The sequence below is a fragment of the Typopeltis vanoorti genome, chromosome 17 (assembly GCF_054136105.1).
Source record: "Typopeltis vanoorti isolate ZY-2024b chromosome 17, IOZ_Tvanoo_1.0, whole genome shotgun sequence".
Taxonomy (NCBI): Eukaryota; Metazoa; Arthropoda; class Arachnida; order Uropygi; family Thelyphonidae; genus Typopeltis; species Typopeltis vanoorti.
Window position 1 is genome coordinate 29,238,714 of NC_143565.1, and position 24,840 is coordinate 29,263,553.

General features: G+C 36.5%; 1 protein-coding gene across 1 annotated transcript in view; it reads right to left on the bottom strand.

Moving 5' to 3' along the window:
* Nucleotides 1-24,840, bottom strand: part of LOC150097249 (uncharacterized) — a 550,351-nt gene that overhangs the window by 311,723 nt on the left and 213,788 nt on the right. The window contains exons 14-15 of the mRNA XM_090407628.1: nucleotides 21,982-22,073; nucleotides 3,612-3,692 (exon numbers count right to left, since the gene is read on the bottom strand). Of these exons, the coding sequence (XP_090263754.1) occupies nucleotides 3,612-3,692; nucleotides 21,982-22,073 (173 nt within the window). The remainder of the gene's footprint in view (nucleotides 1-3,611; nucleotides 3,693-21,981; nucleotides 22,074-24,840) is intronic.

Sequence of the window (24,840 nt, forward strand, 5' to 3'; positions counted from 1 at the left end):
AATTTAATTACCAGCTTGTCATGTGGCAGTTTATCAAACACCTTTGCAAAATCTAAATATACCACTGTATATGCAACACCCTTATCCAATGCATTTGTCACTTTATTATTAAAAAGTAAGCAGATTGCTAAAGCACGATCTTCCTTTAACAAATCCATGCTGGCCACCAAAGAGTATTTTTCTATTGTCAAACCAATTCTGAATCTTGGTCCTAACTAACATCACCACCTTAACCCAATTCTGAATCTTGGTCCTAACTAACATCACCACCTTAACCCAATTCTGAATCTTAGTCCTAACTAACATCACCACCTTAACCACAACTCCAGACACACAGACTGGTCTATAATTCAAAGCCCTACTCTTATCACCTCCCTTATGAATCAGAACAATTTTACCCTCTTTCCATGCCTTTGGAACTTGACCCAGTGCAAGACTCATGTTGAAAACAAATGTAAAAGCTGTTGTTAACTCTCCAGAACACTCCCTCAAAACATGGTGAAATAGCATCAAGTCCTATAGCCTTATTTATATCAAGTTGATTCAATTCCTCATATACCCCTGTCCACTTACTAACAACTCCTCCTTCTTTCTCACTGCTTTCAAGATCTGCATGATGTCACATTCATAAGAATGAAATACCTTTATAAATTGGTCATTAAATATCTCAACTATATCTTTGTAGCAGTTATTATTCCTCCGTTTTCAATAATCAATCCCATCATACCATAATTATTCTTTCTTCTACTGGTCACATATCGAAAAAATTATTTTGGATTTTTTTATTTTTTTTTTATGGCCACATTAGCTGACTGCTGCTCATATTGCACTTTCTACCCTTATCAAGTAAGTCACATTCCTTGCCTGCTCTTTGTACTTCTCATGAAACTGGTTGTTATAACTACTCAATCTTGTGCTTCTTCCATCATACCTTCTTCTTCCAGATTGCATACCTTATCTATTGATTCATCCATTTCACACCTGCTCTATTTACCTTATTAACCTTTGGAATACATTCTTATATTGCCCCCACCAAATAGTTCCTGAGTAGGGCCCAAATAGCATTGATATCCTTTCCATCCAGTTCCTCTTTCCAATTTATTACTGCAAGCTGTTTCCTGAGCTTTTCATAATTACCATCCTTATAATTCCACATATATATCCCTTTCTAGCAGACATCCTAGAATGACTGGTCACCTTGCAAGTGATCACCTCATGGTGGAAGATTTGATACCCCATTTATAATAACATCATCTGATGAGATGATCAAATCCAACTCTTGATCCTCATGATCTTTCAGAATTGTCTTTCAGAAACTCTAGAAATTCATTTTCTTTACCCCCAGATGGAGTCTATTGATTCCAGTCTATATTACCATAATTAAAGATGCCCATAATGAACACTCGTTTCTTGCTAGCTAGGCCAATTTGCCTATACATTTCCTTCTCATTAGCCTACATATTACCAGATCTATAATAACACCCAATTAAATATTTCATCCTGTACACCTCCACCTGCCTAAAAACCATGACCACTATTTGCAACTTGCAAATTATTATTATTATTAGATGACACCTCCAGGGAGCCAAAGGACTCATTGAGAGAGGGCACCTACTCTACAACTCTCTCTCTCTACCACTCAATCGACCAACTACAATGAATAGCAACTACCATCATCATCTACACGAATGCCATTTAGTGCCCATCACCACACTAGTATTTTCACAGACAATCACAAACATCCTTGCCCACAGCCTTTGGCTGGAGAGCAGATAATAGCTCTCAAAGGAGAAACCCCAATTAAAAGTAAAATAGTGATAGATAATAAAATATTAGAATAAGTAAACACTTTCAAATACCTGAGATGTGACTTATCATATGAAGATGAAAAAGATATAGACATTAAAATAACCAATTTTGTTATTTTAAATAACATACGGGAATAAAAAGGCATTAGTTGATATTTATTTTATTATTTTTTTTTAATAATCATAATAAATAATAAATTTGAGACATCCCTAGTTCAAAAACATATCAGAATCATAATACATAACATTTTGTCTAAAGCAACTTTATTATATAGAAGTGAAATGTAGACCATAAAAAAGGAGAATAAAAAATGGATTCAAATAGCAAAAATGAAATTTCTCAGAAAAATAGCTAGATATACCAAGTGCAATCATAAAACAAATGAAGGAATTTTACAATTCCTGAATATAAAAACCAATTAACTGGTATATAAGTAAATGTAAACAAAAATGGTTAGAATATCAAAATGAAATGGACAATAGCAGACTGCCAAAAATACTATATGGATATAAAATAAATGGAAAAAGAAGATTTGGAAGACCAAGAAAGTGATGGCATGAGACCAGAACAGGCCACTTGACCTAAAACACATGACAGAAAGAAGAAGAAAAAGAAAATTAAATATTTGTAATTAATTTTCATTTAATCGAGTTTTATTGTGGTTGACATGTCTCCTTATCTATCAGTGGATGGATGGATTGATTTAACAAGCACTTAAACACCCATAGTCTTCCAAGTATCCTTGGATTTCCTAACCATAATACAAGGATAAGGTGGTTCCCCCCCCCCCACCATTCCTCCAAGTATTCTTGTTTGTAAATTGAGTGTGTTCTACTGTGGCTGGTTTGTCTGTTCTGGGGGATGAAAAACCCGAGTTTCCAGGAGAAAAAACCATCTACCTCCATAAATTGTCTCGCATCACAGACAGGAATTGAACCCAGGTCTTTAAAACCAAAGGGCTTTGTTTATACTGATTGAGCTATGGAGGCTCCTCCTTACATCATTATTGAGTGTGAATTGAGGGTGTTCTACTGTGGCCGGTTTGTCTGTTCTGGGGGATGAAAAACCCGAGTTTCCAGGAGAAAAAACCATCTACCTCCATAAATTTTCTCACATCACGGACGGGAATTGAACCCAGGTCTTTCCAACCAAAGGGCTTTGTTTATACTGATTGAGCTATGGAGGCTCCTCCTTACATCATTATACATAATTTAACAGCACCGACAAGACATATTTATCAGTCTGTAAGAAGCCTTAAATATGTAAAAAGAACATACATATGTCCATGTAATATCCTGATCCATTTGTTGTGAATATATATTTTTTTTTAAATGAGGGTAACAAAATTCTATTTCTGAGCATGAAAATTGGCCTCTTTACACATACACAACATATTATTCAGATGGAACATTCATGAGGCACACTGACTGGAAACAATGTACACACAAACAAACACAGAGAAAAATATTTACAATGTAAGTATATTCAAAGAGCAAAATCAAGTCAGTAAATAATCAATAAAAGTCAACATCTACACATGTGAAAAACTTTAACAAATATGAAACAATAGGCAAGTGGTATGCTGAACCTTATAAGGAACAAGGGTAGCTGGAAAATCTCTATAACCCTTTCTAATGAATCAGTCATGAAGGGAGGGGGGCATATTATCTATTTTGCATTAATATCAATTCGTGCATCACTCAGAAACTGCAATGATAAAAATAAATAAATACTACTACTTTTGGACACAATTTTATGAAAATTTCTAGTATACAAACATCCATGACATTAAAAGAAATTACCTCATCAGAATACAACTTTTCTCTAACCCAAGCTTTAATTAATGATAACACTGGATGAGTATCTTCAAGGAAATCTTTCAGCTGGAAAAAAAAAAAAAAAAATTGACAATGAAATAACATAAATATAATATCATATATTCCAACAGATGAGAAAAAAAAAAAATTCACTGAACACAGACATGCACACAATTCCCTACCTAATATAAAATATTTCAAAATTTTTTTGTATATTTCCATTTATGCAAACATCTATGTCTGTGCAGTTAGCCTAGTGGCTATGCGCTTCGCAACCTTCCCGTCGTTGATGTGAGGAGCCTAAGGATCTTTCTCAGACAGTCAAGTTAGCAGCTCTTGGGGATGGAGGAGGGTTTTTCTCCCCAGTTTATCTGGGAGTTTTTCATCCCGCAAGCAGGTAAACCGGTCCTGTGAACACACACAGCTACAGCCATAGAATATACTAGGAGGCATAAGGCTAGTTACCTTATCCTCGAGATGGGTACTTAAGATAGTTCTATAACAGGCCAGTAGGCCTAATACAAAGAAGGGAGAAGAAGAAGTAAACATCTATGTGATGATGTTTAAATTACTGCCATCTTAATAATCAGACAGTTCTAAGTAAAAATATTTGTAAAGTTATTTGATTGACAAAGTCTCAAACTGTAGTCTGTCCTCTTTCGTTTATTGTTCTACTGAATACTTAGAATAATGCCACTATATGAAGGTAAAAATTGAATGATGGATCAAGAGTCCCAGTTAGTTCTCTATAATTATTACAGGCTATTATTATCATCATAATATTATGATGTAATATCATATTGTTATTACTAAATAATATTATCATAGGATAATAATAATTATATTATTATTATCCTATGATAATATTATTTAGTATTATCATAGGATAATAATAATATAATTATTATTATCCTATGATAATATTGGAGGATAATAATAATTATATTATTATTATCCTCCAGGGAGTCAAGGGCTCATTGAGAGCAAGGCCATACAACACACACACACACACACATCAGATGTCACACCTACTTTATAAACTCGTTCACACCAGATACACTCACTACTTCAACAGACAAATTGTTCACTCACTTACAGTTCTGTGCAAGAAAAATTCTAGCTCTCACCCTTTTCTTAGCTACAACTTTCCATGGATGCTCCCTTGTGCTCTCCGCACCTGCCATATAACAAAAAGCTCCAACTCATATCCTACGATACCCTTTCAGAAGTTTAGAGGCCTCTATCATATCACTGCTTCTTTCTCCTGTTAACCAGTGCTTGCAGTCCACATAATCTCAATCCATTCCCATAATCCTGATATCATCTTTGTAACTATTCTTTTGTAACCAAATATGCCCACAGTAGACCAGGTGCAGTTGTATCAAGGCCTTAAGGAGGCAAAACGAAGTCCTTATCCTTGTCAATGTTTAATTTCAGCATCACATCCTCTGAGTTGTATTTGCAATTTTTACTATGTGACCTTGATCTTCAAATTCCTATCCACCATAATTATAAGATCTCTAGCATCATCATCAATTTCTCCAAGTATAATCCCACCAATATAATAAGCCATTAGATATCTCATCATGTCAAAATGCATAACTTTACACTAATTAATAATGAAATGACAGCCATCATCATTTGCCTATTCAAATCAGTGCTGGATATCAGTAGCATCCCATCCCTGATGGCCATGCCTATCTTTGAATCATCATCAACAATTGCACATGTCTATCAGGTCCTTTCAAATATGATTAATGTAAAGACTGAACAAGTGGCCCAAGGACTGATCAGTGGGGTACACCACTGATCACCTTAAATCTTGCAAATTCACACTCCAATATACCACTTTCTGATATCTGTCTATTAGCCACTTGCTATCCGAGTCCACAGTTTTATACTTATTTTTTATTATTACTTGATGCCTCGTGGGAAGGGTACTCTATTCCACTATTTAATCCACCAAACACATAACACTACGACCCACACAAAACCATCATATTCCAATCCCATATATTGCAATTTATGCAACAGCCTTTCATGTGGTATCCTACTAAATGCCTTAAGAAAATCCAATAATATCACATTGTATCCATTCTCTTTATCCAAGCCAGATTATTATTATAAGATATGAGCAAATTGTTCAGATGAGACTTTCCTTTAGTAAATACATGCTGTTTCTTGCAAATAGCTTAGCTTGACTATCAACTCATTTCTATATACGAGTTCTTACCAACTTCTGCAAATCTTCACCACCACTACATACATACTGATATGTTGGTTGGTAGACACATCAGTTTTGCACCAGCCATGTACACATACCGGCCACTGAATTAGAAACCTTTATGCAGATACGTAAACGTCCTATGCAGTGTATATGCAAAATACTTGGTCACATATATCACCACATGCTCTAGGCAGCTATTTGGGAATGCTGCTGGTTAATAATCATCAATAGTGTTGATCACAATGAGAACAACAAAGGATCTTTCAGAGTTCAATAAAGGGCTTACTGTGGGTGCCCATCTGGCTCAAGCCACAATTATGAAAACAGGAAAGCTGAATGGTTTCTCAAAAGATGAAATATCCCAGGTGTTTAATCAGTGGAAAAATAACTCACATTGCTTGTCTAAGAGGTGCAACTGTGGTCCTAAGGCAGTCTGTCAGGAATGAAATTGCCGTCATCTGAGAAAGGCTTGTATGGACAAACAGAACTTCCTGTGTGCAGCAATTGATTGATTGAAGTATTTAATGAGGGTTGTTTCAGGCCCACATCTCACCAAACTATGCACAGGAACTGAAGAAGATCAATACTGGAAATTGCATGCCTATATGGAAACCACTGATTTCAGCAAAGAACTGGAAAGTTTGTCTATAGTGGTGTCAGGAACACTATAATGACTGAACACTGGAAGACTGGAAAAAAGTTATGTGGTCTGACAAGTCATAGTACACCGTATTTTGTAACAATGGTAGGCAGAGAGTTTGGCAGGAGCCCATGAAGCAATGAACCCAGCTTGCCTTGTAAACACAACTAAAGGTTCTGGAGGTGGTGTCATGGTGTGGGGGTATGTTCTGTTAGTATGGAATAAGTCCCTTGATATTGCTGGAATGTCGAGTGTCCTCCAAGGAATGTTCAGATATTCCTTGGAGGACACTCGACATTCCAATACTCCAAAGTTATCATGATTTAATACTGATCACGTTCATCCTGCAATGTTGACTTTTTATCCAGTAGGTGGCAGTTGTTTCATGGATGATAATGCTGCTGTCCATCATTCAAGAATTGTGATTCGGCAAGTATGACAGCAATTTCCACCATCTTCCCTGGCCACCACAAACCCAGATCTGAACCCCACTGAGAATGTATGGGACATGTTAGTAAAACAGATCTGGAAGCCTCTCCTGTCAAATCCGAGCCAGTTAAAGTGAATGCCTGGTATGTTATAGGTATAGATGCAGTGCAACACCTTGTGGAATCTATGCCAAACTGCATATGTGCTGTAATTCAGGCAAAAGGAGATCTAACATGATATTAAATAAAAATTTCTAATACAGTGAGTGGCCAGTATGTGTACATCAGGACTATCATGAATTCTTTCCATTTCTGTGGGACCTTTCTAGAGATATCCCATTTGTCCCTACTGCCAAATTCTTGTCCAGGTTATGCAACAGCTCCAGAATCATTTCTCTCATTCACCTCTATCTCTTCATGAACATGGTAGCACTGTATGGTAGGTTACAACACCAGGTCGACACATCTTAGCAAAGTGATTACTCATTATTTGAACAACTGCATATACTTCTAACACAAGCATATGATCTAAATTCAGTAAATTCTTCCACATTCATTCTTACTTTTACTTGCAGTACAAGGATAAAATTTTTGTGTGTTGTCTCTATCCTGCACAGCTTTTTTTTTTTTTTTTTTAATACTCCAAGCTTTGATTTCTGTAAAACATGCAGAACTTTTTATGACCAGCATTTCACATATTTTATTACCGTCTCATCCTTCTTCCAATGATATTCCTTCCACATCCTCTTCTTCTTATGGATATCATGCTTAATAAGGTTGTACATGCATTTCACTCCAACAGTATTTGTTTTTCCAACTCCAGGAACCCACTCAGATAATAAATAACCATGCACTGCTGATAACTGTACCATTCAGTAAATGATACCATACAATAACATAGCATTCTCTTTAGAGTGTCATAATTTCCAGATTTGTAGTTTAACCTTCCCTAATTGGGACATCCAAATGTTTAGCTACTTCCCAGGTCAGTACAGCATGATCCAACATTTGGCAAAACAGTTCAGTCACATCTTTAACTGATATCCCTTCTGACACTGATCAAATCGAATACTTTTTTAGTTCCTTCTTTAACATGTTACTTGAAAAGTTCTCTTGCAATAACTTGATAAATTCTTCATTATTCTCATCATGAGTTTTCTCTACTACCCAATTAATACTCACCATCCCCAACAACTGAACTGCCAGGTCTAGAGCAACACACAATGGTATATTTCAACCTCAGAATCCGTTTCATACTTGATAGCCTCAAACTTACCTACTGCCACATGGAACATTATTATTATTATTATTGCTTTCCTGAATTTCTACCCTAAATGAAATCAAATCATCTGATATTATTATTTACATATTTAGAAAGAAAGAAATAAACAATGACAAAAAAAATGTCATTCCAAAAACTTTTTGCATGTGCATCAAGGTCTTAATTATACCATATTTCTGAGAAAGATGTGGGTAGAATCAATATCACTTCTGCTGGTGAACATCAGCTTTGCAAAATATTGAAAAGGATAGTGCACCATTTGATGTTCAATTACTATCAGTATACAGAAAAGCTAGTCTGATTCTTGTTTGTATGGAGTTGTGAACATCAGCTTTGCAAAATACTGAAAAGGATAGTGCACCATTTGATGTTCAATTACTAACAGTATACAGAAAAGCTAGTCTGATTCTTGTTTGTATGGAGTTAATTTTATCCAAGAAAATTAACTTTAATGTCCACTATCCAGCTCACAGTTAGACCATATAATAAACTAGTCATTCATGTTTCTGAGAAGCTTGGATATGAATGAAAATAAACAGGTGCTCCTATAAATACAGAATACAGTAGTTGGCTAAGGAGAGAACAGAGGACTACCCATGTAGTCCTTTAAATCTGCTCATAAATTTTGTTCTCCCAAGTAAAGTATTCTGAAGTGAACTGATGTATTGATGGTTACCAGAAGAACCTTATGACAAGAACTTTAATGTATCCGTTAGTGGTATATTCGTAAATAAGGATGCAATATCAAAGATGATTATCATTATTTTTTTCCCCTGAATAATGCAAACATAAATGCATTTGCCAATTCTTAAGACCAGAATTACCAAAAATCTCTATATACTGACAATAAAGTAACAAGACTAATTTAAAAAAAAAAAAAATCTATAAATGAAAAATGAGCCCTGATTTGGTAAAAACTGAGGTGGCAATGCAATGATTTTCCAAGGCTAAGCCAATGCCAGAAAAGAATCAGCTTGGCATTGGAAAATTATCAGGGAAAAAAAAAATAAATAAATAAAATATATATATATATATATAAATTAGTTTAAATGACTGATACCGAGAGATAAAGAAGTGACATGGTTTATTTAAAAAGATACTACTCATTTACTAGTTTCGTTGAATGGGTCAACTTCTTCAGGTATCACAATCAAAGAAATATACAAAAAATAACAGAGACTTAAAAATTGCATTAACAGTACTAGTACAAAAGACAGTAGTACATTTTGAAAACAGTAATGCAAGCTTGAATTCCAAATAAAAGTTGACTACGTGCTGTCACAAGTGCGCCAATATTGAACAGAGGCGATGTGTGCTTCTTCCCATATCAATGTTGTTGATATGGGAAGAATCTAAGGTAACTTCTCTAGATTCGACAATCTTTCTTTCAAGTTCATCATAGCACACACAGATATTAGAAGTTTGTGTCCAGTCCACAATGTGTTGGCAGCCTTCATCTGAGTTAACAGAAAAAAGAACATGGCTAGAGAGAGTGGTGGCTCTAGCCTTGTTGTAGGAAATATCTCTTGTAGACTCCTGAAAACTGAGTGGGAAGATATTTTTCTTTAGGTTTACTAAGTATGGAACAAAGTTTTGGGAGTGTAGTGAAGCAAGTTCTGAAGTTAAATTTCTTGAGAATTTTAGTCATTTTTCTGTTAACTCAGATGAAGGAAGCCAACACATTGTGGACTGGACACAAACTTCTAATATCCATTTGTGCTATGATGAACTTGAAAGAAAGATTGTCGAATCTAGAGAAATTACCTTAGATTCTTCCCATATCAACAACAGCCTAAGTTTCAATCTCTCTGATGCACACATTACTTCTGTTCAATACTGGTGCACTCGTGACAGCACGCAGTCAACTTTTATTTGGAACTCAAGCTCGCATTACTGTTTTCAAAATGTACTACTGTCTTTTGTACTAGTACTCTTAATGCAATTTTTAAGTCTCTGTTATTTTTTGTATATTTCTTTGATTGTGATACCTGAAGAAGTTGATCCATTCAACGAAACTAGTAGTATCTTTTTAAATAAACCATGTCACCTCTTTATCTCTCGGTATCAGTCATTTAAACTAATTAATAATATTTTCTACTGAGTAAAAATGAACAATCACAATATATATATATATATATAATTATTATTATTATCAATATCCATTTTAGAGCCTCCGTAGCTCAGTCAGTATAGACGAAGCCCTTTGGTAGGAAAGACCTGGGTTCCATTCCCGTCAGTGACGTGAGGAACCTATCTGGAAACTTGGGTTTTTCGCCCCTCAGAATAGGCAAATCGGCTCATGAACACATGCTGCTACAGTCAAAAAATGGATTCTCCACCCCCAGCGGAAGGTTCAGCGACAGGCTAGTTGGGGGGGGGGGGGTACTAACAAAGTCATATCTATGTAACACATGGACCCTGCATTGGAAACGGGATAAATGCACTGAGGAAGAAGGAAGAAGATTAATATCCATTTTAATTTTATAGTGAAGCAGAAAAAATAACATGTGTCTTTCAAAACTTCAAAATTTTCAGAAGTGATCATCAAGTACTTACAAAAATAAAACTTTACCCTGAGTTGGCTTGGAACTACATTATTTAAATAAAACCAGAAGAAAATAATTAATTCACTGAACTTATTAATATTTTCAAGGCACAAATTACAACTGTCGTAAAGCACATAGTGCTCAATTGTTGTAGAAACAATTCAAACTGTAACTGAAAAGGAACTAACATCTTGCAAAGGTGATGTCTGGGGACCAGACAAAAACAACATTAATTCAGGGGAGTCAGGCTAAATCAGCATGATTGTCTCCCAGATCTTTGGCAAATTAATGCACCCATACCTGTTGAAGCTAGGGAAATGTTTCATACCTGATGCTGATTCCAAAAATAGTCTATCAAACCTATAACTATTAATGTTTCAGGAATTAACACATACACTAAAATATTTATTATAAAACACTTTAATTAATACTTTTCTATATTTTGGCAACATTACATTGCTATCATCAGGGATCACAAAACAACAAAGATATGTGCATGCAGGTACTAACACTGGGCAAATGAGGCTGAAGAAATGCAACAGAAGTCGAGCCTAGAATCCTAAACAGGGCCTCCCTAGTGAACTAAATTGGGTAGTCTTGGCTGTTGGGCTGAAGATCTTAGGATGTATGCTTCCCAAATTTGAGCTTCACCATGAACTCAGGCTATTTCATTTTGCAAAGAAAATTCTACAAAGAGATAGAGGGAAAGCCATGGGTTCTTCACTTTCTTCACCCCTTGCCAACTTCATGGAGACCATTGAAGAAAAGCCTTAAACTAAGCCCCACATAAAACCCCCTGTCTGGCTATGCTACGTGGATGATGTGTTCTCCATTTGGTCAAGAAAAGCCTTAAACTCAGCCCCACATAAACCCCCTGTCTGGCTATGCTACGTGGATGATGTGTTCTCCATTTGGTCACATGGCCTGGATACACTCCACAATTTCTTAACACATCTAAACAATCAACATCCCAGGATCCGGTTTACCTTCGAAAAGGAAAATAACAATTGTTATGTTATTTTCCTTTTCGAAGTTTATTATGTTATTAGTGGATGATGTGTTCTCCATTTGGTCAAGAAAAGACTTAAACTCAGCCCCACATAAACCCCCTGTCTGGCTATGCTACGTGGATGATGTGTTCTCCATTTGGTCACATGGCCTGGATACACTCCACAATTTCTTAACACATCTAAACAATCAACATCCCAGGATCCGGTTTACCTTCGAAAAGGAAAATAACAACAGTCTTTCATTCCTAGATGCTCTAATTACACACCAGCCTAATCGATCCCTGGCATTCTCCATTTACAGAAAACCTACACGTACAGGTAGATACGTTCACCAGCAGTCAACCCCCCCCCCTCCCCCCAACGATGTGGGATTATAAAAATCCTAGATAACAGGGCAAATCAATTAGTTCTGATAACACTACCCTAACTACTAAACTTGACCATATCTCTAACACTTTCTTAGCCAACAATAAAACCTTGTAACCGCAAACCCCCCTCCCCCTTCAGAGCAGAGATTACTTAAAATCTGTCATCATTCCATATGGGCACATCTGAAAAACTGATAAAAATCCTGAGGAAATACAACCTTACAACCACCTACAAACCACATAAGAAACTGGAATCTCTTATCTGCTCCACCAAAGGCCAGCCACATCCCCTCGACCAGTGCTTCCCAAACTGTGGGCCGTGGACCCATTGGGGGGGGGTCTTTAGTTTTGCTGAGGGAGCCGTGAAATAATGAAAACAAATTTATGTTTTAAGACTATGTGTGCCATGTCAAGTATGTATGTAAGATGCTAAAAGTGTAAAATACGCATTTGATTTTTGCAATATGACAATTTGATTACAATATTTTGCTGTGTATGTTTTGTATTGAATATAAATACAATTAATATTATAATAATATATATCTGTATTATGATTTTTTTTCCCGATGGGGGCCGTGAAATATTTTAATTTTTCCAAAGGAGCCTTTACATCTATAAATTTGGGAAGCACTACCCTAGACCTACCAAGAGTATATCAGGTCCCCTGCAGTTGCAAACTGTCCTACTACAGCCAAACAGGCAGGACAGCCATTATCAGAATATCTGAACACAAGGACTACATCCAGTTCCACCAATATATCCACAATTAGCCAATTTTTAGCACACTTGGTGGGGGGGGGCACTGTTTAGGACTCTAGGCCTGACTTCTGTTGCCTTTCTTCAGCCTCATTTGCCCAGTGTTAGTGCCTACATGTACATATCATTTTTTTTTTTGTGATTACTGATGATGGCAACATAACATAGACAAAATATAGGACAGTATTAATTAGTCTTTTATAATTAATATTTATTATGGATTGTTAATTCCTGAAAAATTAATAGCTATGAGTAATCGACACATAAGCCTATCTACAGGAATCTCAGACCTATAGTGGAAGAAGACGCTGCTGCATACCAATTATATATTTGGTTTAATCCTTTATCCAAGTGTAAGCAAACAAAGTTTGCACCTGAAGTACTTTCAGAACTGGGGCAACTTGTGGTAAAGGTGGAGTAAGTTCTGATGCATTATGGGAGATACTAAAACACTTGCCTTAGTATCTCCCATAATGCTGACACCTTTTGGCAACTCGTATAGATAAATATGACTTCTGCATTACTTCCACCTTGGTATCACTGCCTCTGGATCTGGCTCCCACTGATGAGACCTCAATAAAGGTTGAAACCAGTCTGGGTTGTGGCTCTTCCCTTAATAGCATTATACATGTCTGCAAGGAGATATGCTTGATCAGAACTTGCTCCACCTTTACTACGAGTTGCCCCAGTCCTGAAAGTACTTCAGGCACAAACTTTGTTTGCTTACACTTGGATAAAGGATTAAACCAAATATATATATGGGGGCATAGACAAGTGAAAAAACTTCCATCGATTATCTCTAATCCAGACAATTTTAATAATGTGTTGACACCTTTTGGCAAATGGTATATGGTGATATGACTTCTGCATTACTTCCACCTTGGTATCACCACCTCTGGGTCTGGCTCCCACTGATGAGACCTCAATAAAGGTCGAAACTGGCTGGATAGTGGCCCTTCCCTTAATGCATAGCATCATACATGTCTGCAAGGATGTGCTTTGCATTATGGGAGATACTAAGACAAGTGATTAGAACTTACTCCACCTTTACCTAAAGGAAAACTATTCCACTCACTCACTGCTCTGTGAGAGAAAAACTTAGCTCTTATCCCTTTCGTGACTGCGAACAAACTTAACTTCCATGAATGCCCCCGTGTTCTCTCTCTTCCTCCATTTTCCATATAACAAAAAATTTCATCAGATGATATCCTATAACACCCATTCAAAAGTTTATAGACCTCTATAATATCATCCCTCTTTCTCCTATTAATCAGAGTCTGTAATCCACATACTCACAATCTAATAATACATAAGAAAATGACTGATAGCCCATAATGGAAATGATAGCTCAAAAGATTATTTATTTTGAAATACTAATTTAGAAACCTAACGAGCAGGATAATATGATAAATAACTATGAAATAAAATTAAATTATCTGCTAATAAAATTATCTGCCTTCCCATAGATATGTTGTCTCTGCAAGGCTCAATCTCAAGGAAGTGCAAAGATGCAAAAATAATCCCATTACATAAAGTAGTTTAGAAGACAATGTTAGCAAACTGTAGACTAATTAATATCTGGTTTTCCCTTTTCAGTCGTTTCCAACCGCAGGTGACTTTGTAAAAATTGCCCACAAAGTATTCCTGGTGAGATTTTTACAGGGTAGTTCACCATTGCTTTCCCCAACCTCCCAATTTTATTCAGGCTCAGGACTGGCATATTACTGGGACATATTTATGACTGTAATCCATGTGTGCTCATGGGGCCAGTTTGCCTGTTCTGGGGGATGAAAAACCCATGTTTCTAGGTGAAAAAGTCCCCTACCTCTGTAGGAGACCGGCTAACTCACCTTTAGTTGAAAGAGACCAGATAAAGGTTCCTCACGTCACTGACGGGAATTGAACCCAGGACTTTCCGACCAAAGGGCTTTATCTATACTGATTGAGCTATGGAGGCTCGATTATTATCTCAGGAGTGGTAATTAAGGTACTGGAAAATTTGGTTAATGGCACAATTTAGAAAGAGATGGATAAGATAGTACAGCTTTGTGAAGGCAAAGTCTTGTCTCAATAATTTCTCGGTTTCTAATAAAATGACAATTCAGATGGATAAGGGAAATGGCTAGCTATAATAATGCCAAATATTGCATGGCCATTTAACAAGATACTATATGGAATATAGTATCTTGTTAAATGGAATCCTAATAGGATTCCATTTAACAAGGAATCCTATTAGGATTCCTTGTTAGATGGAATCCTATTACCTAATAGGATTCCATCTTGGAATCCTAATAGGTAAGGTGTAACAAATGGGGATGGACATGAAGTTGGTAAAATGGATTAGAGAATAGCTGATCGATATACATCAGCAAGTAATACATGGTGAAGCTAAATCAAAGAGGATGCAGCGACCGGTGGTGCACCAATGGGCTCTGCACTTGGGCCTGATGTTCACTATGCACATTAATCATTATTCACCTTGGGAATGATATGAGTGATATACAAATATTTGCTGATCATGCTAAATTATGAGAGCAGTAGTTAATAAAGGTTATGTAGAGATCCTGCAGGATAATCTAAATAAACTGGAAGCTGATCAACTTTATCCTCTTGCACATCCTGGAATGTATAAAGTTCCTTGAGTCTGCAGTTAGGCCTACTTTGGACAGCCTAGTAGAGATCAGTTAATATCTGCTTGAAAAACATAAAAATTACATCCCCAATCATCTTCATGACAAGTTAGGACTAGCAGACTATGTTCTGGATACTCCTTCACATAGAATTAACTGGAAGAAAACATCAGTTTTACACAGAAGTTATAGTTCGCCCACCATTTCTAGATCCCTTCTTGGCTTGGTGCCAAGAATAGTCGATTCATGCTGAAGAGGAGAAAGAAATGAAGGATGTACGAATTGGTCGCCAACATGCGAAATCACGTGCTTTCTTGTCTGTCGCTGTACTAGTACTAGCTTGATCTTTGTTGTTTTATTTTTGCATTTTTTTTTATTATTAATTTGTATGATGGATCCAGTACAGTCAATAAGTTCTATTGTTACACGTTTCAGTAGCTCTTGCAAAAGAATATTGAATAATGTGCTGACATTCTGCAAAAAAGAATCGTCAGAAAGCCGTCTTCTTGTTCCCCTTTCTCAAGTCATAAAACGTGCAAGTGCAATTGTGGGCATATTGGGGTCGACTGTTAAAAGAATTCGTAGGGAATCAAAAGGTGAAGGTAAGCCAAAATTTAAATCTCCTAAAAAAAAAAAAGCACCAGAGAAAGAAAACCATCGAAACCGTAGCTTTGAATGATTTTGATGTAGATGTTATAAGAAAAGCTATTCACGAATTTTACGTGGTTGAGAAAAGAGTGCCAACTGTTCCGAAATTGATTCCTGTGCTTAAAGAAAAAATTTATTTTCCTTGGAAAAGAGAAACTTTAAGGAAAATAGTTCATGAAATCGGATTTTGTTTTAAAAAGTCCCAGAATAAAAGGAAACTTATCATGGAGCGAAGTGACATTGTTTTATGTAGAACGCAGTATTTGCACGTATTAACACTCTACGTACATTTTTCCAACTGTTATACAAGCAAAATAGTTACACTTTAAAAACAGCAATGTTCGTAAAAGAAAAGCTAAATTTTCCGACCTGTAATAATAAACAAACTCAGTTTGTTTATTATTACACCCCAGAAGACAGACTGATTACCCTATTATCCGAATGGATTCTCCTTTTTCTGACATGCGCAGAAGTGTTGAGGGACCTCAAATCGGTGGGCGAACTATACTATAGGTCTGAGAGACTATTTTCAGGATCAGCATCTGCTATGAAACACTCCCCACAACTTCAACAAGTATGGTTGTATTAATTTACCAAAGATCTGGAAGTAGCCATTATGAGACCAGACAGCCTGACTTCTCCAAATTAACTTCACAGTCAACTGACCCGTAGAGGGTGCATTGTTAGGACATTCATTCTGTGTCAATTACAAACTGAATTGTTTCTAATGTTTTAATGTAGTGCTTATATGCTTGTCATCACAGTTATAATTTGTACTCTGATGATACTGGGTAGAAAACCAGCAAAATATTAGGAAATTCAATAAATTAATTTTTTTTCCCATCTCTTGGTGCTGTTTTATACCATGAAGCACTAATATGAATAATTAACAACATCAAAGCCTTTCATCGGGAAGACATTTTGCAGAAGAAATACGAAAGTTCAATTGTAAACTCATAGAGAAAAACATCTAAACAACTCCAGCCTCAAAAAAGGTCAAACAGTAATTAACAAACAGCAATAAACAAATGGTTGCAGTTAAACTATAAGAGAGAGAGAGAGAGATATGCATAACTAGAGATAGATATGTTATAGCAAAGCAAATTGAAGAATTTCACACAATATTATATCAGGATAACAAAATAAAACAAATAAAGAGACAACTGTGAAATAACTCTAATGGAAGAAGTTATGTAGAGCAGCCAAAGCATGAAAAATTAGAAAGCTGCAGAGAATGGGGTCAGAGCTGAACTTTTAAAAGTTGGTTGGGAAATGATCTACGAAATCTCAACCAAACTTTTTTTATCCCATGTCTGAAGAAAAATGATGTATCAAAAGCATGGAAAAAGGCAATCATTATTCTGATACGAAAAAAGGTGAAGTAGAACACCTGAAGAACTACTGACCCATCAGTCAATTATCCATGATTTACAAAGTATTTGCAAAAGTTTTGGTTCAGAGGACTGGTGCAACTCTAGACTTTGCACAGCAAAAAGAACAGGAAGACTTCAGAAGTAGCTTCAGCACAATGGTCCATAGCTTCAACATAATGGTCCATATTCAAGTTGTACCACAGATTATTGAACAGTGTAATGAATATCAATTCTCATTATGCCTTGTTTTATTGATTATAAGAGAGTCTTTCATTCAGTAAACTCTTGTGCAATACTTAAGGCAGTACAAAATCAACAAGTGGTGCCATATGTAAACACCATCAAACCAGCATACACTAATACAACAGCAACAATTCATTTTAGTGGAAACATGTGGAAATGCAGAGAGATATATGACAAGGTAGCACCATATCCCCAAAACAATTTACATTTACAAAACATGTTTAAAAGAACTATTCAAAACTTCTTGATTGGGAAGAAATCTTATTAAGCAAGAGATTCACAAGAAAGAGATGAAGTGGAAGGAATACCATGGGCATAAAGATGATGTCAATTATGAAAACAAACTGCTCTGAAAGCTAAAGATAACACAAAAGAATTCGATTAGTATGCTGCAAGTAAAAGAAAGAATAAATAGAAAAGAAGAACACTCATGAATGCAGATGGTAGGCACGTGAAAGATAAAGAAGAAATTGCTCAACTAATGAGTGCCCCCATTTTGTTAAAAGCTAACAACCTGGTGTATGTAACATCAAGTTCACTCCTACCTCTTCACAGATGAAGAAACTCCAGTGCACGAGGAGGAAATAAGAATTCGAGCAATAGGAATTGATGGGATATCAGTACAGAGTAAAGAGTTCAGCTGAACTGACTGTTCCTTTGACCAGGCTATAAAATTTGAGCCTCAGAACAGGGAAGATTCTGCTAGAGTGGAAAGAATGAGCAATAATTTCATTGCACAAGGGTGGTGCAAAGACTGATGTGCTCAACTATTGACCTGTCAGTATCTCTGAAATGGTTGTGAAGATTTTGAAAAAGTTAGTAAGAGCTCACATATAGTAATGAATTGACATAGAATTTATACTTTATAATGAACAGCATGGATTTACTAATGGAAGGTCATGTTATGTTTCAGCACCTTGCTCACATTTTAAAATAATCTGATGGTTGAGTTAGACATGGGGAATGGTTACACTATGGCAAACTTTGCTATGGCTTTTAACTGGATACACATGAAAGACTGTTGCATGAATTGGAACATATTGGATTGGATTATAAAATATTAGAATGGATAAAAAGATGGTTGAGTGATATATGAGGGATGTGAGTCTGCAAGGTTTAAGGTGACCAGTGGTATATCACGAGCATCATTCCTTGGTCGTTGTTATTCAATCTATACATGAATGACATTGGGAAGGATCTGACATGCAACATACAGTGAATTGCTAATGACACAGAAATATGTAGAGTAATCAGGAATGCAGCTGATATGCAGTACTTGCAGAATGATTTGGATAGGCTGGAATTGCAGGCATATGAAAAATGGCTATCGATTCAATGTTAGTAAAGTTATGCACTTTGGTGTGATTAGGTAACAAAGATAGTATTTTATTGATGGGATCGTGATACAAGAAATCTTATTCTTGTATCACAATCTTATTCTTATTCTTATTCTTATTCAACTTCCTATCTACTGAAACTCCAAGATAGGCATCTTGGAGTTTCAGTAGATAGGAAGTTGAAGTTCAAGGGACATATAGCAAAGACTACAAATACAACTTGGAGGATTTCCATAATGCCAAAACAAACCTTAATAAGTAAGGATAAGGAAATAATTTTGGCTCTTTACAATGCCTTGATATAGCACTTGGACTACTGTGTGCAGGTCTAGTCTCCTGGTATTCATGGTAATGGTGACAGAGCGGGGGGAAGAGAGAGAGAGAGAGAAAGTGCAAAGGAGAGTGTTAAAGATGATACTGGGATTGTGGAATAAATTTGTGGAACTGCAAACACTAGCAAACAGGAGAAAGAGGGGTGATATGAGAGACTTTAAAAAAATTCTGAAAGGGTTACACAGGATACTAGCAGATGGAATTTTTCATTTATGGATAGAGGACAAGAGGTTATCCATGGAAGCTGAGAATGAATGCAGTCAAGAAGGTGATGAGAACTAGTTTATTTTCCCTCATATAATAGTCTGTGATTGGAGTGGACTGCCTTTGGATGTTGTGAGTGCAGGTAGTATGAATGAATTCAAGAAAAAGATATGAGCTAGTGAGAGTGATATGTGGCCTCCTTCAATGAATTGCTGACTCCCTGGAGGTCTCTCTCAATAATACTAAACTAATATTAATACTCTAACCACTGAAATGAAACATCCACATCACCTTCTTGGGAAATGGCTACAATCTCCCACCAAATTCAAAAAATATTAAGCATGGAAAAACAACACTCCTACCCCTTCAGAATAACAAACTACACCAAATCTATTACTATCCCAATATATCCAAGGGTACATCTGAAAAACTTGCAGAAATCCTAAATAAAAAATGATAAAAAAAATCTGTCCTATGGCTAAACAGGCAGGACAAGTAACATGATTGAGGTGTTTTTTTTTATGGTGCAAAGACATCAAATGTCATACTGCATCAGGACATAGATTAAAGCAGTTCATATAGTAAACGGTTAGTAGAATAATCACAAACATCCATATCCTTGGCGGGATTCGAACCTGCAGCCTCTTAGCTGGAGAGCGGATATGCTAACCACTTGGCAAACCAGGCTGGCAATTAACGAGAACTGCCAAACACAAAGACTGCATGTAGATCTTAACTACAATTAATCAAGGCTTGCTGATCACACCTTTGATATCCACCACAGAATATGATGAAAAAAGCCAGCTTTCTCCACTAGAACATACTGTTCCCTGATGATAGCAATTTGACTTTGCCAAAATATCATCAGCAAATTCCAGATAAATACCCTTTGGGGGGGTACAGGATATTATGATAGTACTATATGAAAAAGTTACATTATTACTAATAGACAATTTTACTCCAAATTAACCTTATATACCTTATATGTCAAGACTCCAATATTATTATAATAGCATTTGCTGAAATATTGGAAATATTCATCAAAAGTTATTCTAATGAATATATAATTTACATTGTAATTTCCTTAAATAATCTCTTTAGTACTGTTCGGGTTAAGAAAAAATTCTCCTAAAATTGACTGATGCTATCTAGAAAAGGTCAATCTTGTTTTTATTATTATTATTTTTCTTTAAATTATATTTATTTGAATTTTATTCAAATATAGCTTTATATTTACAGATAACCTCACTTTTTCTCTCTCTCTCACACTCTTTCCTTTCCTTTCCTTTCCTCCTTCCTTCTCAGACACATTTCAATCACTTTTTCACAGATTATGTTCTTCTGTCTTATATCTTTTTATATGTATTTTCATGTCTTATGTTCAGCCAAACTGGCCATCATCATTTCTGTCTCTTTCTCCTAAGCTTGTGTGCACAGATGGTTAATGGACTGCTTCATTCAAGTCTGTTATTTGAAGCAACCTTACTCATAGTAACAGATTTCTTTAATCCCCTGCCAACAAATGACACTTCTGTGCTATGCATTTTATAACCTTTTGTGTGGGGGGTTGATATAAAGAAATATATCCATAAGGTTGGTTTCCTGGGAATACTTTGGAAACTATATTCTTCTCATAGTTTTTGTACCAATATTTTCTAGTTATATTTTAAATATATGTTATACTGTTTCAAAAAGTACAGCTAAAATATTAACTAATTTTCATAACAATGTATACACACCTCTGACAGTGAAAATATCTGTCAAATTTAAATTTTAACAAACTTTCATAATCTTATATATATATATATATATATATATATGTATATCTAAATTCTAAAATGACCTAAGAATATTGCATATGATCGCAAAGGTGGAGAGTAATCACAATTAATTTTGGTTTTAAAACTACTTTTGTATCTCATGCTATAACTGCTCCTGCTTTTATCCCCTTTATGGAGTGAAGGATTCTGATAAAGCACTTGATGCATGTTGTTTGAATACTTTATATACTTTTCTGTGTAGCTCTTATAATAATTATAATAATTGAATTTTATTTTGTGTATGCCAATTAAAAACAGCTTTGCTAAGATGCATTTTTTTTAACAGAGAATCTTATTATCAATGCCTATTAATATATCTGAATTTTATTAGTTACCAGAATCTATAGGAATCAAAACTATTCATGTGACCTCATTTTTTGCACTTAACTGAAAAACAGCCTCAATCATGGTTAAGTGATTGTTAAGTTTAATTAATGGTTAAGTCCTTTTATTCAAATGTAGCTCTATATGATCTAGTTTAGAATTAACATAACAACAAAGCTCACTAACCTGTGATAATTGCTGTGCTAATTTCCTATGTACCTTGTCCACAGCCCTATGCATCAAAATAACTGATTGGGCCTGTTCTACTAATAGCTGACCTATAAAAAGAGCAGATACATACATCGACAAGAATATCATTTTCAAATGCAATGATATCAAACTGACAATTCAGGAGCTAAAAATTAAATTCTAATAAATAAAAAAGCATTCATTTCAAAGACTTGTGTGGGAGAACATGATATTATTTAAGGGCAGTATATATTATCATACAGAAATATTTTCTACCAATTAATTCTAAGTTGTATGCATATGTGCCTTAAAAACATCAAAAAGCATTCATATTAATAAAAAAAAAATATATTCATTTCTCTAGAGAAGGGATTCTCAATCTATGGTACGTGTATCACTGGTGGTGCTTGAGCCACTGCCTTATTGGTGCATCTAATATCTTGAATTAAATATCGTGGTTACGCCACTGGAAAAGGTTGAAAACCTCTGCTCTAGAGCATATCAACATCAAACGTGTGGTACTGGTTTTAATAAATATATATACAATTATGCTGAAGCAATCGAAATTAATTCGTTCATTAGTTTTGGTTCAGTCCTAGATTGCAATTATTGAAGTATATCAACATCAAACTTGTGGTACTGGTTTTAATAAATATATATATATAAAATCATGCTGAAGCAATCAACATTAATTCATTCATTAGTTTTGATTCAGTCCTAGATTGCAATTATTGAAGTATATTATACTTATACATACATCTTCAAGGCCCACCTTTCCCAATTGGGTTGTGGGGACAACAGCTGCAAGAAGAACTTCCAATGGTCACAATCCTCTGCCACCAAGCTCAGGTGTTCTGGTGGGATTCCCAAACGTGTCCACCCAAAGTTTTGGATATAATCTATCCAGCGAGTCCTTGGCCTTCCACGTGGCCTCCCACCCTCTGGCTTGGCAAAGAGGGCCTGCTGAGGGAGCCTCTCTCTCTTGTGGCATTCTGACCAGGTGCCTGTACCAACGTAACTGTGATCTCTCAACACGGAGGAGCAGCAGTTGAGTATTGAGGGTTTCGCGAATTGCAGAGCTCCTCACTCTGTCGAGTCTTCGCAACCCCTCGAAGGAACCTCATTTCAGCTGCTTGGATTCATGTCCACATTTTTTCAGTCATTACCCAACTCTCATGACCATAGGCGAGGATGGGGACATCGACAGTATTGAAAACAGCTAGTTTTGCCTTCTGGCTTAACTCCTGTTTCAATACTACCGAACAGCCAAGCTCCTGCAATATTGAGCTTGCTAAACCAATTCGAGTATCTAGCTCTACGTCCCATTTTCCATCATTCATGAATATGGACCCAAGGTATTTAAACTTCTCCACCTGCCTCATTGGGACTCCACTTACATGTAGAGTGCACTGGGATGGTTGTCTTGAGACCACAAATGTTTCAGTTTTGGCCAGACTGATCTTCATTCTGGCGTCTGCACAAACAGCTACAAACCTATCCAGGGTCTGCTGGAGGTCATCTATAGAAGAGCTAAGCAGAACTAGGTCATCTGCAAAAAGCAGACGTCCAATGCTACATCTTCCAATTTTGACACACTCACTGCCTCGGCTGTGCCTATCAATCCAGTCCATAAATATTATGAAAAGGAGGGGTGACAGAACACACCCTTGGCGGAGGCCAACAGAGACTGTGACAGGTTCAGACTTTGTGGTTGTTTACCCTAGGCATTCATACTGGGACTTGATGGCAGCTAATAGTTGGCCATCCACTCCATACTCCTGTACTGCTTGCCAAAGCTTATCCTGAGGAACCCGATCATATGCCTTCTCCAAGTCCACAAAACATGTGTAGACATTCTTGGCATATTCCCAAGATTTCTCAAAGACTTGCCTTAAAGTGAAGATTTGGTCAGTTGTGCTTCTACCAGGATGAAAGCCACATTGTTCTTCCTGGAACTTTGACTCAATTATGCTCCTGCACTGTCCTTCCAAGCACCTAGCATACACTTTCCCAGGCTGGCTGAGCAGAGAGATGCCATGATAGTTACTGCAATCCTTCTGGTCTCCCTTCTTGAAGACTGGTATTATTATTATGCCTGTCTGCCATTGCTTTGGTGCTCGCCCAGATATCCAAGCAGCCTGACATACTCAAGTCAGCCAGAGAACACCGTCTCGATTTAAGGCTTGTAGCATTTCAGGCCAAAATTTCATCAACGCCAGAAGCCTTGCCCGATTTTAGTGATTTTATTGCTAAATGGACCTCTTCTGCTGTGAGCCTAGTCATTGATCTAATCTGCACCTCTTGGATGTCCACAACTGCTGGGCCACCCAGGTTAAGAAGGCTCTCAAAGTATTCCCTCCATCTGTGGAGGATATCCTTCTCGGTTGTTAAAAGTGCACCATCAGAGGTCTTAATTGCCCTTGCTGTGCACGATTTCCTCCCTCGAAGGCGGCAGATGGTCTGCCAGAATACTTTGTTTGCATTTGCATAGGATGAGTCTAATCTTTCTCCAAAGGATTCCCAAGCCATCTGCTTTGCTGTCTTTACTGCCTCAGCAGCAGCTTTTCATGCCTCAGCATACTGCAAATGCATCTCAGGTGACCTGACCATAAGCCATGTTAGGTAGGACTCCTTTTTTGCCCAGACAGTTTTTTGGACTTCTTGGTCCCACCAAGGTGTCCTTTTCTCACTGCCCGTTGCCATGCCGAGCTGCTTTCTGCCACAGCATGAGAGTGCAGAGGCAGTGATGACTATTCTGAACAGCTTTCACTGCTCCTCAACATCTGCAGTATGCTTGGGAATCTCTTTGAACCTGGAGGAAATGTCGTCTGCAAATTCTTCCTCACAGCCTCATTT